The sequence below is a fragment of the Hylobates moloch genome, unplaced genomic scaffold (assembly GCF_009828535.3).
Source record: "Hylobates moloch isolate HMO894 unplaced genomic scaffold, HMol_V3 SCAFFOLD_3, whole genome shotgun sequence".
NCBI lineage: Eukaryota > Metazoa > Chordata > Mammalia > Primates > Hylobatidae > Hylobates > Hylobates moloch.
The window spans coordinates 68607069-68623327 of NW_026652278.1; the positions used below are offsets into that span (position 1 = coordinate 68607069).

Sequence of the window (16259 nt, forward strand, 5' to 3'; positions counted from 1 at the left end):
AAAAAAAATGCAAGTTAAATTCACAATAGTTTATCATTTCACGTTGACCAGATTGGCATATTAAAAGTTCAGATGTTGAGGATCAAGTTTGTGTACTGCTGTTAGAAGTATTCAATTGATAAAATCATTTTGGAAAGCAGTTTGTCATTCCCTGGTAAAGTTGAATATATTTATTTTCTGTAATTTAGTATTTCCGTTACTAGATATATAACCTAAACTCTGTTCATGTGTACCGGGAGCCAGAATAAAAATTTTCACAGCACCATCATTCATATTAATGAGAGGTGACAGCGTGCTGGCAGTCCTCACAGCCCTCGCTCGCTCTTGGGGCCTACTCTGCCTGAGCTCCCACTTTGGCTGCACTTGAGCCCTTCAGCCCACCGCTGCACTGTGGGAGTCCCTTTCTGGGCTGGCCAAGGCGGGAGCCGGCTCCCTCAGCTTGCAGGGAGGTGTGGAGGGAGAGGCGTGAGCGGGAACCCAGGCTGCGCGCGGCGCCTGCGGGCCAGCTGGAGTTCCAGGTGGGCGTGGACTTGGCTGGCCCTGTACTCGGAGCAGCCGGCCGGCCCTGCCAGCCCCCGGCAATGAGGGACTTAGCACCGGGGCCAGCGGCTGCGGAGGGTGTACTGGGTCCCCCAGCAGTGCCAGCCCACCGGCGCTGCGCTCGATTTCTCACTGGACCTTAGCTGCCTTCCCGTGGGGCAGGGCTCGGGACCTGCAGCCCGCCATGCCTGAGCCTCCCACCCCCTCCATGAGCTCCTATGCGGCCCGAGCCTCCCCGACGAGTGCCACCCCCTGCTCCATGGTGCCCAGTCCCATCGACCACCCAAGGGCTGAGGAGTGCGAGCGCACGGCCTGGGACTGGCAGGCAGCTCCACCTGCAGCCCCGGTGCAGGATCCACTGGGTGAAGCCAGCTGGGCTCCTGAGTCTGGTGGAGATGTGGAGAACCTTTATGTCTAGCTCAAGGATTGTAAATACATCAATTGGTACTCTGTATCTAGCTCAAGGTTTGTAAACACACCAATCAGCACCCTGTGTCTAGCTGGAGGTTTGTGAATGTACCAGTTGACACTCTGTATCTAGCTGCTCTGGTGGAGATGTGGAGAACCTTTATGTCTAGCTCAGGGATTGTAAATACACCAATCAGCACCCTGTGTCTAGCTCAGGGTCTGTGAATGCCCCAATTGACACTGTATCTAGCTACTCTGGTGGGGCCTTGGAAAACCTTTATGTCTAGCTCAAGGATTGTAAATACACCAATCAGCACTCTGTATCTAGCTCAAGGTTTGTAAACACACCAATCAGCACCCTGTGTCTAGCTCGAGGTTTGTGAATGCACCAGTTGACACTCTGTATCTAGCTGCTCTGGTGGGGCCTTAGAGAACCTTTGTGTCCATACTCTGTATCTAACTGATCTGATGGGGACGTGGAGAACCTTTATGTCTAGCTCAGGGATTGTAAACGCACCAATCAGCGCCCCGTCAAAACAGACCACTAGGCTCTACCAATGAGCAGGACGTGGGGGGTGGGGGCCAGATAAGAATAAAAGCAGGCTGCCCGAGCCAGCAGTGGCAACCCCCTCGGGTCCCTTTCCACACTGTGGAAGCTTTGTTCTTTCGCTCTTTGCAATAAGTCTTGCTACTGCTCACTCTTTGGGTCTACACTGCATTTATGAACTGTAACACTCACTGCGAAGGTCTGCAGCTTCACTCCTGAAGCCAGCGAGACCACGAACCCACCAGAAGGAAGAAACTCTGAACACATCCGAACATCAGAAGGAACAAACTCCAGACGCGCCACCTTAAGAGCTGTAACACTCACCGCAAGGGTCCGCGGCTTCATTCTTGAAGTCAGTGAGACCAAGAACCCACCAATCCCGGACACAGTAACACTAATAACAGAAACAAGAACCTAGAACACCTCTAACATCCAGCAGAGGTAGAATGGGCAAATCAATTTTGGTATATTCTTTTTTTTTTTTTGAGACGGAGTTTCGCTCTTGTTGCCCAGGCTGGAGTGCAGTGGCACTATCTCAGCTCACCGCAACCTCCGCCTCCCGGGTTCAAGTAATTCTCCTGCCTCAGCCTCCCGAGTAGCTGGAATTACAGGCATGTGCCACCACGCCCAGCTAATTTTGTATTTTTAATAGAGACAGGGTTTCTCCATGTTGGTCAGGCAAGTCTTGAACGCCTGCCTCAGCCTCCCAAAGTGCTGAGATTACAGGCGTGAGCCACCATGCCTGGCCAATTTTGGTATATTCTTACAGGGGAATACAATATAGTAGCTACAGTTGTTAACATGATGGACTGAACATTATAATGTTAAACCAAAAGAACAGTCACAGAAGCATGCATAACAGTATGATTCCGCTTAAGTTCCAATATAGGCAGAACTCAACAAAAAGTTGCTTAGGTATGTATACCTATATAGGTGGTAAAAGTATAAAGAAAATCAAGAAAATAATTAACAACATTCAGAGTAATAATTATCTCTGGAGAATAGGAAGGAGGATTTGGTTAAGGTGGGGTTCTAAAGTACCTGGTACTATTTTATAAAATGATTTTTTTTTTTTTTTTGAGACTGAATCTCACTCCATTGCCCAGGCTGGAGTGCAGTGGCATGATCTTGGCTCACTGTAACCTCTGCCTCCTGGATTCTACTGATTCTCCTTCCTCAGCCTCCTGTGTAGCTGGGATTACAGGTGCCTGCCACCATGCCCAGCTAATTTTTGTATTTTTAGTAGAGACGGGGTTTCACCATGTTGGCCAGGCTGGTTTCGAACTTCTGACCTCAGTCCGCCCACCTTGGCCTCCCAAAGTGCTGGGATTACAGGCGTGAGCCACTGCACCTGGCGTAAAATGATTATTGACTTTTAGGTAGATGGTGTTTGTTTGAATTAAGATTTATACAATATTTACATGTGTTATTTTATTTTGTAACTTAAAAACTATGAAAATCCTCAACCTCAATGGAAATTAACACTATATTGAATAAAGATAACCTACAGACTGGGAAAAAACATTTGCAAATTGTATTTCTGATGAGAGTTTAATAACTAGCTTATCTAAGAAACTCTTACTACTCAGCCCCAAAAGACAACCTAATTGAAAAATGGGCCTAATTGAATAGACATTTCTCCATAAAAGATGTAGAAATGGACAACAAGCACATGAAAAGATGTTCACCATCATTGATCATTAAGGAATTGCAAATTTGCTACAAAGAGAATAAAATACCTAGGAATCCAACTTACAAGGGATGTGAAGGACCTCTTCAAGGAGAACTACAAACCACTGCTCAATGAAATAAAAGAGGATACAAACAAATGGAAGAACATTCCATGCTCATGGGTTGGAAGAATCAATATCGTGAAAATGGCCATAGTGCCCAAGGTAATTTATAGATTCAATGCCATCCCCATCAAGCTACCAATGACTTTCTTCACAGAATTGGAAAAAACTACTTTAAAGTTCATATGGAACCAAAAAAGAGCCCGCATCGCCAAGTCAATCCTAAGCCAAAAGGACAAAGCTGGAGGCATCACGCCACCTGACTTCAAACTATACTACAAGGCTACAGTAACCAAAACAGCATGGTACTGGTACCACAACAGAGACATAGATCAATGGAACAGAACAGAGCCCTGAGAAATAATGCCGCATATCTACAACTATCTGATCTTTGACAAACCTGACAAACAGAAGAAATGGGGAAAGGATTCCTTATTTAATAAATGGTGCTGGGAAAACTGGCAAGCCATATGTAGAAAGCTGAAACTGGATCCCTTCCTTACACCTTATACAAAAATTAATTCAAGATGGATTAAAGACTTTACATGTTAGACCTAAAACCATAAAAACCCTAGAAGAAAACCTAGGCAATACCATTCAAGACATAGGCGTGGGCAAGGACTTCATGTCTAAAACACCAAAAGCAATGGCAACAAAAGCCAAAATTGACAAATGGGATCTAATTAAACTAAAGGGCTTCTGCACAGCAAAAGAAACTACCATCAGAGTGAACAGGCAACCTACAGAATGGCAGAAAATTTTTGCAACCTACTCATCTGACAAAGGGCTAATATCCAGAATCTACGATGAACTCAAACAAATTTACAAGAAAAAAACAAACAACCCCATCAAAAAGTGGGCGAAGGACATGAACAGACACTTCCCAAAAGAAGACATTTATGCAGCCAAAAAACACATGAAAAAATGCTCATCATCACTGGCCATCAGAGAAATGCCAATCAAAACCACAATGAGATACCATCTCACACCAGTTTGAATGGCCATCATTAAAAAGTCAGGAAACAACAGGTGCTGGAGAGGATGTGGAGAAATAGGAACACGTTTACACTGTTGGTGGGACTGTAAACTAGTTCAACCATTGTGGAAGTCAGTGTGGCGATTCCTCAGGGATCTAGAACTAGAAATACCATTTGACCCAGCCATCCCATTACTGGGTATATACCCAAAGGACTGTAAATCATGCTGCTATAAAGACACATGCACACGTATGTTTATTGCGGCACTATTCACAATAGCAAAGAGTTGGAACCAACCCAAATGTCCAACAACGATAGACTGGATTAAGAAAATGTGGCACATATACACCATAGAATACTATGCAGCCATAAAAAACGATGAGTTCATGTCCTTTGTAGGGACATGGATGAAACTGGAAAACATCATTCTCAGTAAAGTATCGCAAGGACAAAAAACCAAACACCGCATGTTCTCACTCATAGGTGGGAATTGAACAATGAGAACTCACGGACACAGGAAGGAGAACATCACACACTGGGGACTGTTGTGGGGTGGTGGGGGGACAGCATTAGGAGATATACCTAATGCTAAATGACGAGTTGATGGGTGCAGCAAACCAACATGGCACATGGATACATATGTAACAGACCTGCACATTGTGCACATGTACCGTAAAACCTAAAGTATAATAATAAAATAAAAAAATACATAAAATAAAATAAATAAAACTGCAAAAGTAAAAAAAAAAAAAGGAATTGCAAATCAAAGCCATAATGAGATACCACTTCACACCTGCTAGGGTGGCTTTTATTTAAAAAAATAAAATAACAAGCGTTGGTGAGGATATGGAGAATTAGGAGCCCTTATGTAAAATGGCACAGTGCTGGAAAATAGTTTGGTGGTTTCTCAAAAAAGTTAAACATGGAATTACTATATAAACCAGCAATTCCTCTCCTAGGTATATAACTAAGAGAAATGAAAACATTACGGCAGCATTATTCATAATTGCTAAAAGGTGTAGACAGCTCAAATGTTCATAAGTAGATTAATGGGTAAACAAACTGGCATATCCATACAATGGAATATTATTATTCAGCCATGAAAAAAGAATGAAGTATTGATACAGGCTACAACTTGGATGAACCTCAAAAACATGCTAAATGAAAGGAGCCAGACATAGTGTATGAATTCTTTTGTATGATGTTTCCACAATAGGCAAATCCAGTGAGACAGAAAGCAGATTAGCAGTTATCAGGGGACGGGAGAAGGAGAAAATAGGGAGTTATTACTTAATGAGTATTGCGTGTTTTACTGAGATAATAAAGAGTTTTGGCACTAGAGAGAGGCAGTGGTTGCACAACACTGTGAATACACTAAATGCTACTGAATTGTACACTTTGAAATGGTTATTTGTATGTTACATGAATTTCACCTCAATTGAAAAGAAACTATGTTTGGATCCAATTTTGGTTTATTATTGGTGAAGATCCAAAATTTGAATTGGTGAGAAGGTAAGAACTGTTTAGTATAACTTCTGCAGATTGCAACATGGCAACATTTGTTAAAAATTATACATATGCATACCTTTGACTCAGCAATTTTATATCTAGAATGTATCCTACAGACATACATGGTAAAATTACATGTATTCAAGGTGATCCATTACAGCAGGCTAATAACTATTAGACTGGGCTATTATGTAGCTTTATAAAAGTAGGAGGAGGCTCTTTATGTACTTTTCTTTCTTTTTTTTCTTCTTCTTTTCTTTTTTCTTTTTTTTTGGAGTCTTGCTCTGTTGCTCAGGCTGGAATGCAGTGGCATGCTCACTGCAACCTCCGCCTCCTGGGTTCAAGCGATTCTCTGCCTCAGCCTCCCCAGTAGCTGGGATTACAGGCCCCCGCCATCATGCCCGACTAATTTTTGTACTTTTGGTAGAGATAGGGTTTCACCATGTTGGCCAGGCTGATCTCGAAATCCTGACCTAAAGTAATCCACCCGCCTTGGCCTCCCAAAGTGCGGGGATTACACGTGTGAGCCACCATGCCCGGCCCTCTTTATGTACTTTTAATAGAACAACACCTAAGTGTAAAAAGCAGAATGCAGCAAGTGTACATAGTATGATCCTATTTGTGTAAAAAAGGGGGAAATGTACATTTTTGCTTCTTTGAGGCCTGAAATGTTTTGTGAAGACATTTACATACAGAGGCAATACAACATTGGAGGAAACTCAGTATTGGTTGCAAGTGGGATGGAATGAGTGCATGGAAGATAGTGAAGGGAAAGAGATTTCTCATTGTATGCCCTTTTGGTTTTAAATATGTGTATATGCTTGTGTAATATGTATGAATATATATTATATATTTAAAATCAAATTGAAATTTTAATTTTAAAATTAAAAAGAACAAAATATCCAGTCCTCTAAGCCCGATCAAAAGCCACATCAAACGGGTCTTGCCCTTCACTGATATTTATTATGTACTGCCTTATGTTTTTTTTGTTGTTGTTGTTTGTTTGTTTGTTTCGGAGACAGAGTCTAACTCTGTCACCCAGGCTGGAGTGCAGTGGCATGATCTGGGCTCACTGCAGCCTCCACCTCTGATTCTCCTGCCTCTGAGTAGCTGGGATTACAGATGTCCACCACTATGCCAGGCTAATTTTTGTATTTTCAGTAGAGACGGGGTTTCACCATGTTGGCCAGGCTGGTCTCGAACTCCCAACCTCAAGTGATCTGCCCGCCTTGGCCTCTCAAAGTGCTGGGATTGCAGGCATGAGCCACCACGCCCAGCCATGTATTGGCTTATTCTGCCAATGTTTGTGTCTTGCCTTAGTAAAGTATGCTCCTTGAGAGTTAGAATAGTGCTTTTTACATCTTTATATACATACCTACAGTGTCCACAGCCGAGTGCTTTTTATGTAGTTGAAATTCATAAGTTGGTTTAATTCTACTTGTTAACAATGTAATACTGCTTTAAACTTGTGGAGTTTCTGTATTACTTCATTTATCCTCAAAAGAATCTGGTGAGATAGGCTTTTATTTGCAGGTGACATTTTCTATGTTTTCAAATGAGAATGTTTAATTCTGGCTAAGCATTTTAACTTTAAGCTAATTACAATTTAACTTTAAGCTAATTAAAATTAAGATAATTTTAACTTATCTTTGTAAGTTAGTCAGTCACAACATAATGGCTATATTGAATATGAGACTAGAGGAGATGATCTATTAGGTTATTTTCAACTTTGTGGGGATGAATAATTGAATGAATGAATGAATACATATTATTAGTACAAGGAAGGCAAACAGAATACTTGGTGTATGCATTTTGGGTTCCTCTTTTAAATGAATCCCTCCCCAGCTCCCCTCCCACCACTCAACCTTTGGCTGACCTGGTTACTTATATTAATATTAAACTATTAATAACTGGCTTAGTTACTAATAATAGAGACCTTTAATTAACAATATATTTTCATTTTAATTTTTTAATTTTTGTTTTTATTTTCTTTTAACAATATATTTTCAAATGGTCCAATGGATTTATCAAACAAATTTATTTAGCTAGATGAATGAGTGAGAAATTTATGCACTGCCTCATACTTTTTCTTTGTGTTTCTTCCTATTCCTTTGCTTTGTTTAGTTATTAAATTTCACTTAATACCATGCTTTGGCATTTTATTTCCAGATGTTAGATCTGAAAATGATCTAACATTTCAGCAAAGAACTGAAGGATTTCAGTTCTTTGTGCAGTGTCTTTTAATGGCAGTGTGTATAGGGTGGGGAGGAATAAGGAAACACAGGCATTACAGAGATAGAGCAACCTAAAGTCAAAGAGCCCAGATGTTTTCTCATCATTTTTTTTGTTAGGAAATAAAGAATAAGGGCAGTGCGCTGAATGAATGTGCTGCTTTTACCTGTAATTTTGTAATTTTCTTTTTGAAACAGGGTCTCTCAAAATGCTGGGGTTACAGGCATGAGCCACTGTGCCCTGCCTACATTGTTAAAATCTAAAAACGTAGGTCTTATTATCAATTGGTCTTGGCTATTTCTCATGTAGGGAAAAAACTTGTGAATTTATGTGCATATTCTCTCTTTGCATTTGCATATGGTATTCTTCTGCGTGGTCCTGCCAGTGTGTTAACCTGTGTTCTTCCCTATAGGGTTGAGAATGCTTGCACCAAGCTTGTCCAGGCAGCTCAGATGCTTCAGTCAGACCCTTACTCAGTGCCTGCTCGAGATTATCTAATTGATGGGTCAAGGGGCATCCTCTCTGGAACATCAGACCTGCTCCTTACCTTCGATGAGGCTGAGGTAGGCAATCTGAGACAAAAAGCCTACTCTTAAAGATAATAATGGAAGATTGACGATTGTTTAGAATGAAAATATGTTGAATGCTGCACATCTGTGTTACCGTGTTTGCTAGTTGTCCACTCATGTGACTGAATACTCTGAAATATATTTTCAGGTCCGTAAAATTATTAGAGTTTGCAAAGGAATTTTGGAATATCTTACAGTGGCAGAGGTGGTGGAGACTATGGAAGATTTGGTCACTTACACAAAGAATCTTGGGCCAGGTTAGTTATATCCAATTTCTATAATATTTTTAAAGGATTGTCCATGTTGGAGCCCAAGGAAAGGGTATACCCTCTTCCTACTTTTTGCAGAAGATAGGTGAAGATGCATTGGGCTTTCAGGTGTCTGCTCTGTTGATGGAGCTGATGCTGTGCTTTGAGGTGATGTCATCTCTGGTATCTGAATCTGCTTTCTATATATCCTGGCTTTGTCAAACGAACTAAACCAAACATTGCAAATACTGCTACTGGAGAATGTAGGAAATACTTTTCTGTTACTGTAATGCTGAAGGCCATCCTGCATCCTGACCTCTCCATTCCACATTACACAGCATTCCTTCACTGTCTGCCAGCTGGCCTGTAGTTCTTTATGACCTCTTAGCTTGCTAATTAGCCTGCCTACTATTATGGATTCATGCCCTAACCCAAGGCTGCATAATATAATCAGACCTAGAAGGAGAGAAGAGCTATTGTGGTTAAATCTTATTTTGAAATGATTATTCAGGCATCTGAGCATTAAATATTCAAAATACATAAACAGATACCAGCTTTTGATGTTACAGACATATAACATGAACTTGAGGGTCTTTAAAGTATGAATAAGACCAATGACAAGATATGTTAGATGTCTAACTTGCTTAACTTGATTTTTACCACTTTATAAAATTCATTTGTTTTATGTGAAATGTTGATTTTTAATTAACAGCATTTTTATGAAGTTCCAGTGTAGGTGTTCTGTAAAACTTAATGGCAGTTAAGAATTTGAGCCATCACTGAAGATCACCTGGAAATAGGTTTCTCTGGTGGCTTTAGAGTAGTCCTCTTAAAATTTCTCATAATACTGGCAAAAATTATATTTCCCCAAATGGAATCTTATACAGAATCCCCAAACAAAAAAAGACAAAATGGAGCTACTTTAGGTGAAGCAGGAGCAGCCCTACCTCTGCTTCTCTTTGGTCTTGATGGTCTGTGAGACAACTTGAGAAATCCTAGGAGTAATTTGAAAATCAAAGCTTTAGAGAATCACATAGCGCCTTTGAAAAACAACCAACATAAACAAAAAGTGCTAGCAGAGTGATTCCAAAACACCAGATGCTTTCCAACATTGTCATCCCTATAATTATTTTTATAATATTTCCATTTGTTTCTAATTATAAAACTAGTACATGCTTATTTTGGGCAAATTGGAAAGTACAGAAAAATAGAAAGATGAAAACAAAACATATCATTGTCATTCTTAGAACTTTTTTCAGCCACTAGATTCAGTACTAGGCCCATGTGAGATTTTTAGCACAGAGTTCAGAGACATGGCATGAAACCTGTATGCATAGAATCCTGGCAAAATGTTTTTCCCTTACCTGTGAATTTCTTTTTAATAAATATATATTTATTCATTTAGATGTTTAATATTTGTGAATGTATTTATATCAAAATATGAAAATGTTTATCACATTTAGTGTTTACATTTAATACATTACTTTCATTGAAAAGAGTAATGTTGCGTAAATTAGAGTTCAGTGATGGTGTCTGTTGTTTAAATAAGTGAGCAATTGGTTTGAACTTTCATAGTATTTCATAATGGATTTAGACTGAGAAAGCCAGACCCTGGATTGTTTCATTACTCACCCTGCACAATTTCTTCTTTGTGCCCCAGGAATGACTAAGATGGCCAAGATGATTGACGAGAGACAGCAGGAGCTGACTCACCAGGAGCACCGAGTGATGTTGGTGAACTCGATGAACACCGTGAAAGAGTTGCTGCCAGTTCTCATTTCAGGTACTTCCTGCCTGTACTTTATTTTATAAGGGGGAAAAAATGTTAGCATGTTCTAAACTCTGAGGTTCATTTTCTTTTTTTTCCTTTCTTTTCTTTTCTTTTTTTTTTTAGACAAAGTCTCACTCTGTTGCCAGGCTGGAGTGCAGTGGTGCAATCTCAGCTCACTGCAGCCTCCACCTCCTGGGTTCAAGTGATTCTCCTGCCTCAGCCTCCTGAGTAGCTACCACGCCCAGCTAATTTTTGTATTTTCAGTAGAGATGGGGTTTCACCATGTGGGCCAGGATGGTCTTGATCTCTTGACCTCGTGATCTGCCTGCCTCAGCCTCCCAAAGTGCTGGGATTACATGCGTGAGCCATGGCTCCTGGCCTGAGGTTCATTTTCTTTTGAGGCTTCACTGCATGTCCTTCAGCCTAGGTAAAAATGAGACCTGATTGATTGGTTATCACATGATGGCTGTAGCTGATTGGCTGAGAACGAGTCTTCTTCTCTAATGCTGTCCTTCTCCTGTTCTTTGTTTGAAATTGACTTCCTGTGGCCTAATTCTGTTCTCCTAAAGCTCTAACAAGCCCCTTTCCTGGGAGGTGGACTCTCCTCTATAAACTGTAGCCTAGGATATTCAATTTTCACACCTTTGTGTTATAGAAAAATAATTAGGAGCTGGAATGGATATTATAGAGCATCATACGATAAAGACATGAACTCAGAGCCCTTTCTAGTGTGTATTAATCCAGTTTTTCCTAAAAGATATTTAACTGTTCTTTACATCATGAGTAGATCAGTTCTTTAGTCACCAGCTGAGACTACTTTCCCATTGGGCAGCACCCTGAAATGCAAACATGGTAGCTGCTCTCTAGACTAGCAAAAGGGAGTAGCACTTATTGAGTGTCTAGTATATGCCAGACATCTCATGGTTTATATGAATTATCTTAGTCAAGTTGTGGGTTAATTAGTTATTTCTCAGAAGGCAACTTTATTATAAAAATCTGGTGACTCATGTCATTGTGACTTCCAGTTACCTGCTTTGGTGTTTCAAGTAGTAGCTAAAAAAGGACATATGAGTATAAGAGTTGAGGAGGCTGGGCACAGTAGCTCACTCCTGTAATCCCAGCACTTTGGAAGGCCGAGGCGGGTGGATCACCTGAGGTCAGGAGTTCGAGACCAGCCTGGCCAACCCTGTCTCTACTAAAAACAAAACAAAACAAAACAAAAATTTGCCAGGATTGGTGGCAGACGCCTATAATCCCAGCTACTCAGGAGGTTGAGGCAGGAGAATTGCTCGAACTCAGGAGGCGAAGGTTGCAGTGAGCTGAGATCGAGCCAAAAGTGTTGGGATTACAGGCGTGAGCAACCATGCCCAGACATTATTTTTTTCTTCTTTATGTTTGGGGGTTAGCAAATCCAAGCTACATGTTGAGGGAAATCTTGGATGATAAACTTGGCATCTTGGGATCTTCTGCTGGGATCAGGGGCAGCAGGATAAGCCATTCAGAGTATCAGTGACAGTTTTCATATTGTCCCATTAGGTTTGTAGTAAATGGAGCCCGGGTGAGGGCCAGGATGATAACTGATTTAGAAGGATATTAGATATTTTGTGATTGCAGGTCATCAGCATATGCAGGTTAAATTAGTTACTTAATCATGTTGTGATGGTGTCTTTGTACCTTGAGTTTTCTTTTTATTTTTTATTTTTACAATAAAGGTTGCTAATGTTGGAACTTTATTGTCAAACTTGTAGTGTTTGTTTTGTATATTCATTTTAGGACCTTAAAAGCCCAAAACATCCAAAGTGTAGAACATCTTTTGTGAATTTTGTTATACAACAAGATTAAATTCCAAGCTTAGTTTCTGATCTTTTATTTTTACAGCTATGAAGATTTTTGTAACAACTAAAAACTCAAAAAACCAAGGCATAGAGGAAGCTTTAAAAAATCGCAATTTTACTGTAGAAAAAATGAGTGCTGAAATTAATGAGATAATTCGTGTGTTACAACTCACCTCTTGGGATGAAGATGCCTGGGCCAGCAAGGTAAGTGTTCTTAGTGGAGAAATAAGCAAAATCCCCCACTCTCCCCGGCTGGGGGTTTTGATTGGCACCTGTCTCATACTTTATCTTGTAATTTTTGTAGCATAAGAGTACTGAGATATTGTGAAAGTAATTTCTTCTTCATTTTTGTTTCATGGGTTACTTGCTATCTTTGCTAATTTCCTTTGTTCTAAGGTGGAACAAGTAAATAGGCATGTGGGGTAGATACTGGTTTAAAGCTGAGATTTATAGCTTTTCCGTCAGGCTGGAGTCTCATTGGTTGGACTGGTGGAAGAGTATATTCCCGTGGATGGGAGCTCTGCCTTGTATATGGGTGGTTCTTCCCAGCTGACTAAGTAAGATACAGATATGCCTGTAATTCTGAACTTTATGGAAAACTTTTCTTTAACCAATCTTTGATCCAGAGAAATCTACAGAGGAAACTCTTGGCATTTCTAGATGTGTCCCTTGATCATTCCATTTTCCCCAAGGAAGGTTTAATTAAAATATTAATCTTCACATTGGTCAGGTAGTTTGAGGGATCCCTTCACCCTTTGTCTGGAATCTCTTTTAAGACCCCAGAAAGGCTGGCAGATTCCTTCTAGAGCCTGTTAGCAGTGGTTTTGTGTTGCTGCTGCTGTGGTCTGCTGCTCCCTGTTTAATGACTGTGAACCAAGCTTTCAGGTCCAGGGGAACAGAGATACTTGGGTTTATACTTTCCTTGTAGGAGCCCAAGATGTAGGCAGTGGGGGGAACACACTGTTCCCAAGATCTAGCTTTCCCATGTGTGACCCCCAATGTCTCCAGGGCCAGCCAGAAGGCTGGTAGTCAACTAAAGAAGGGATTTGGTAGTATGACTTCCGTTGGGTGCTCGGTAGAACGGTATGTTTTCCGAGATCTATAAGGTAATGTAAAAGCTGGGGCCTGAAATCACCAGCCCTCTCTCTTGTTGCCCTGAAAGCTAATTTAATTATATAGAGTAAGTTAGCTTATTTTAACTATGGATTTATTTACAGAGACATTTTCTCATTGATGTGAAGTTCTTGAATAGACTGTATTTTAAATCTATATGGTAAAATCCTTTTGACTCTGATATTTTATTTAATTTTGCTTTTGCATAGTTGACAACTTTCACTTCCCTGTTATGACTTCTTTATGCATCTTTTTTTGTTCTTTTGTTTTATTCTTTTTCTCACGTTTAGAAGGTAAGCTTTCTCTTGCCGTCTAGTTTCTTTTTCGCTTAAAAAGAGAAAAAGCATGTCTGTGAGGTTTTTTTGTGCTGTGTGCCGTGCCTTATTCTGTGTGTAACACTGTGCTTGAATGTGCGTCAGAATGTGATTTAATACGGGACTCTAGGCAGTGCTGGGGAGACTGACTCTGGCTCATATTGGGTGATTTCTTTGGGGAAAGCTAAAGGAAAGACATTACTGTGGGCTATCAGGCTGCCTATATTTGGTGGGTGCTTTCATTTCTTTGAGTAGGCTCCTGGGATCTTTTTTGGCCTGGTCTTTCCCATTGACTTCATTTGAGGAGCAGGATTCCCCAGGTAGCTGGGTGACCCCTGAGTTACCTGTGGACCCTGATGTTGGGAAAGGAGACTTCCAGCTGATGCTATCTCTGTATCTGCCTCTCCCACCAGTCTTCTTTGTGGGCTCTGAAATTTTGCTTTTGGAGATGCATCATTGAGGTTTTAAGCCATAATGAAAGAGGGTAGGCTAGAGAGCTCAGATGAGGCACCTGTCCTTCATAATAATCCTAGCCTTCAAAATCCAAAGGAAAACAGAAGTGAAGTGTGTCTAAAGGTCTTCCTAACTTGATTCTGTGGCTCACTGCATGTTTTGCTGTCCAAACTGAATTAGCTGTAGTTCTCCATGACCTCATGTTCCCCTAACCCAAGCTCTTCGCTTATTCTCTTTCTTTTGCTTCTAGCAGATGAGAAAAAGTAATAAGGAGGAACAGGCATTTTAACCTTAATGTTTCTCTGTTTTCAGAAGGGAAAAGCTATCCATCATTTAGTGAACAAATGTTATTGAACTTTATTTTGTGCAAGTGCCATCAAGAGCTGCTTCTCTCATTAAAAAAATGTAGTCAGTTGAGTTTTTCAGGGCTAGGATTAGGCACTTGGGGGTACAAGAGAAATAGACCTGGTACTCACTGTGTACAGTCTTTTAGCTGGTCCCAGTTTTATGCTGAGGAAAACCAATTTGTTAGGATGCTACAAAACTAACTTCATCTGAAATGAAAGAAGGTAAATTAAATTAGCTCAACTCAAATACATGATGACATCAGAATGAACAAGAGATGTTTATTTTTTAATCTACTGACCATAAGAATGAAAAAGAGATGCTTATTTTTTAACCTATGACATCAGAATAAAAAAAGAGGTTTATTTTTAACCTAATTTTGCTTTTGTTATACATTTATGTGGTTCAAATGTCAAAGTGCTGCAAAAAGATATACCTGATAAGTCTTCCTCCTAACCTAGTTCCCATCCACTCTACCGCTCCTCACCCTCTAAGAGTAATCATTTCTGTTGGTTACAAAAATAGAAAAAAATTTTACCCTGAAAATAGAAATTGGTAGCTAGGATTTTGGCTCTTTTTCAGTTTTGTAGCATTATGCATCTTTCATTGCTCCACTTTGTAAGCAGTGAATTAATCAGACCTTTTGTCTGACTGTGACTGCTGGGTTCCCATTCTGTTTAATGCATACAGTGTCTTTCACCTCTTCTCGCCCCTACCAATAAATAATTAACTTTGTCTTACCATACTTGTTTCATGCCTCCCCATTGGTGCAGTATTCTTCTGGAAAGTGATGATTCCTCTAGAAAAGTGGGGGAAGAAAGTAAGTGGAAAAAATTCTTGGTAAAAGTGCGTCTTGCCGAATAAGTTAAGATTTTTAAGAGGCAATGCAATAACTGATTATTTTACCTTTTATACCTATAGTCAAATTGCACATTTACAAATTTAAAAGTAACTTTGACTTTAAACACTTCACTTATTTTAAAAGTAAAGTTTCCTTTTCTTAAATCAACAATCATTTTATAGTGATCATTAAAAATCAGGTCAGCATTTTTTCTGAAAATACATTATTTATTAAAAGAATTTGAGTTAAACACAATTCTAATTCTACCCTTTGTAAATTTAGTGCTCTACATTTAATTTTTTTAGTATTTATATTACTTGTATCTTGATGCATGCTGAGAATTAAGAGGAAGTGAGATAAAAAAATTTTTAAAAATTTCACTGCTAAGACTTTGAACCCTACATGGGCACTCCTGCAGCTTTGCACCTTGAATCATTAAATTCTATTACTCGGGATTAGTTCCTGTGGTGGGTCTCTCCCCACTGTGGTCCTGGGCTGGTGGTGGGTAAAAGTAGTGAGTGACTCAGATGCCTTATACAGAAGATTAGCAAACTTAACTAAGGCAGGAAATGTTGGTTAGAACTTGTGATCGTGTAATACTACCCCCTTACTTGCAGACCACTGGGATTTAAGAGTTGATTTGTTAAAAAAAAAATTTAAAAAAAAAGGTCATTTGTGGTCTTTCTATGAGCAAGTGTTATAGTGTTTTGTTTTTAGCAGCTAATAGAATGAAAGATCTCTAAGAGCTTGAGATAAATAGTTAA

The 16259-nt window shown here is 39.9% G+C and overlaps 1 protein-coding gene across 5 annotated transcripts in view; it reads left to right on the forward strand.

The window, feature by feature from the left end:
- VCL (vinculin) overlaps positions 1-16259 on the forward strand; it is a 127480-nt gene that overhangs the window by 67538 nt on the left and 43683 nt on the right. For all 5 annotated transcript variants that reach the window (XM_032140518.2, XM_032140524.2, XM_058436395.1 and 2 more), the window contains 4 exons: positions 8419-8569; positions 8724-8832; positions 10484-10606; positions 12473-12633. In XM_032140518.2, the coding sequence (XP_031996409.1) occupies positions 8419-8569; positions 8724-8832; positions 10484-10606; positions 12473-12633 (544 nt within the window). The remainder of the gene's footprint in view (positions 1-8418; positions 8570-8723; positions 8833-10483; positions 10607-12472; positions 12634-16259) is intronic.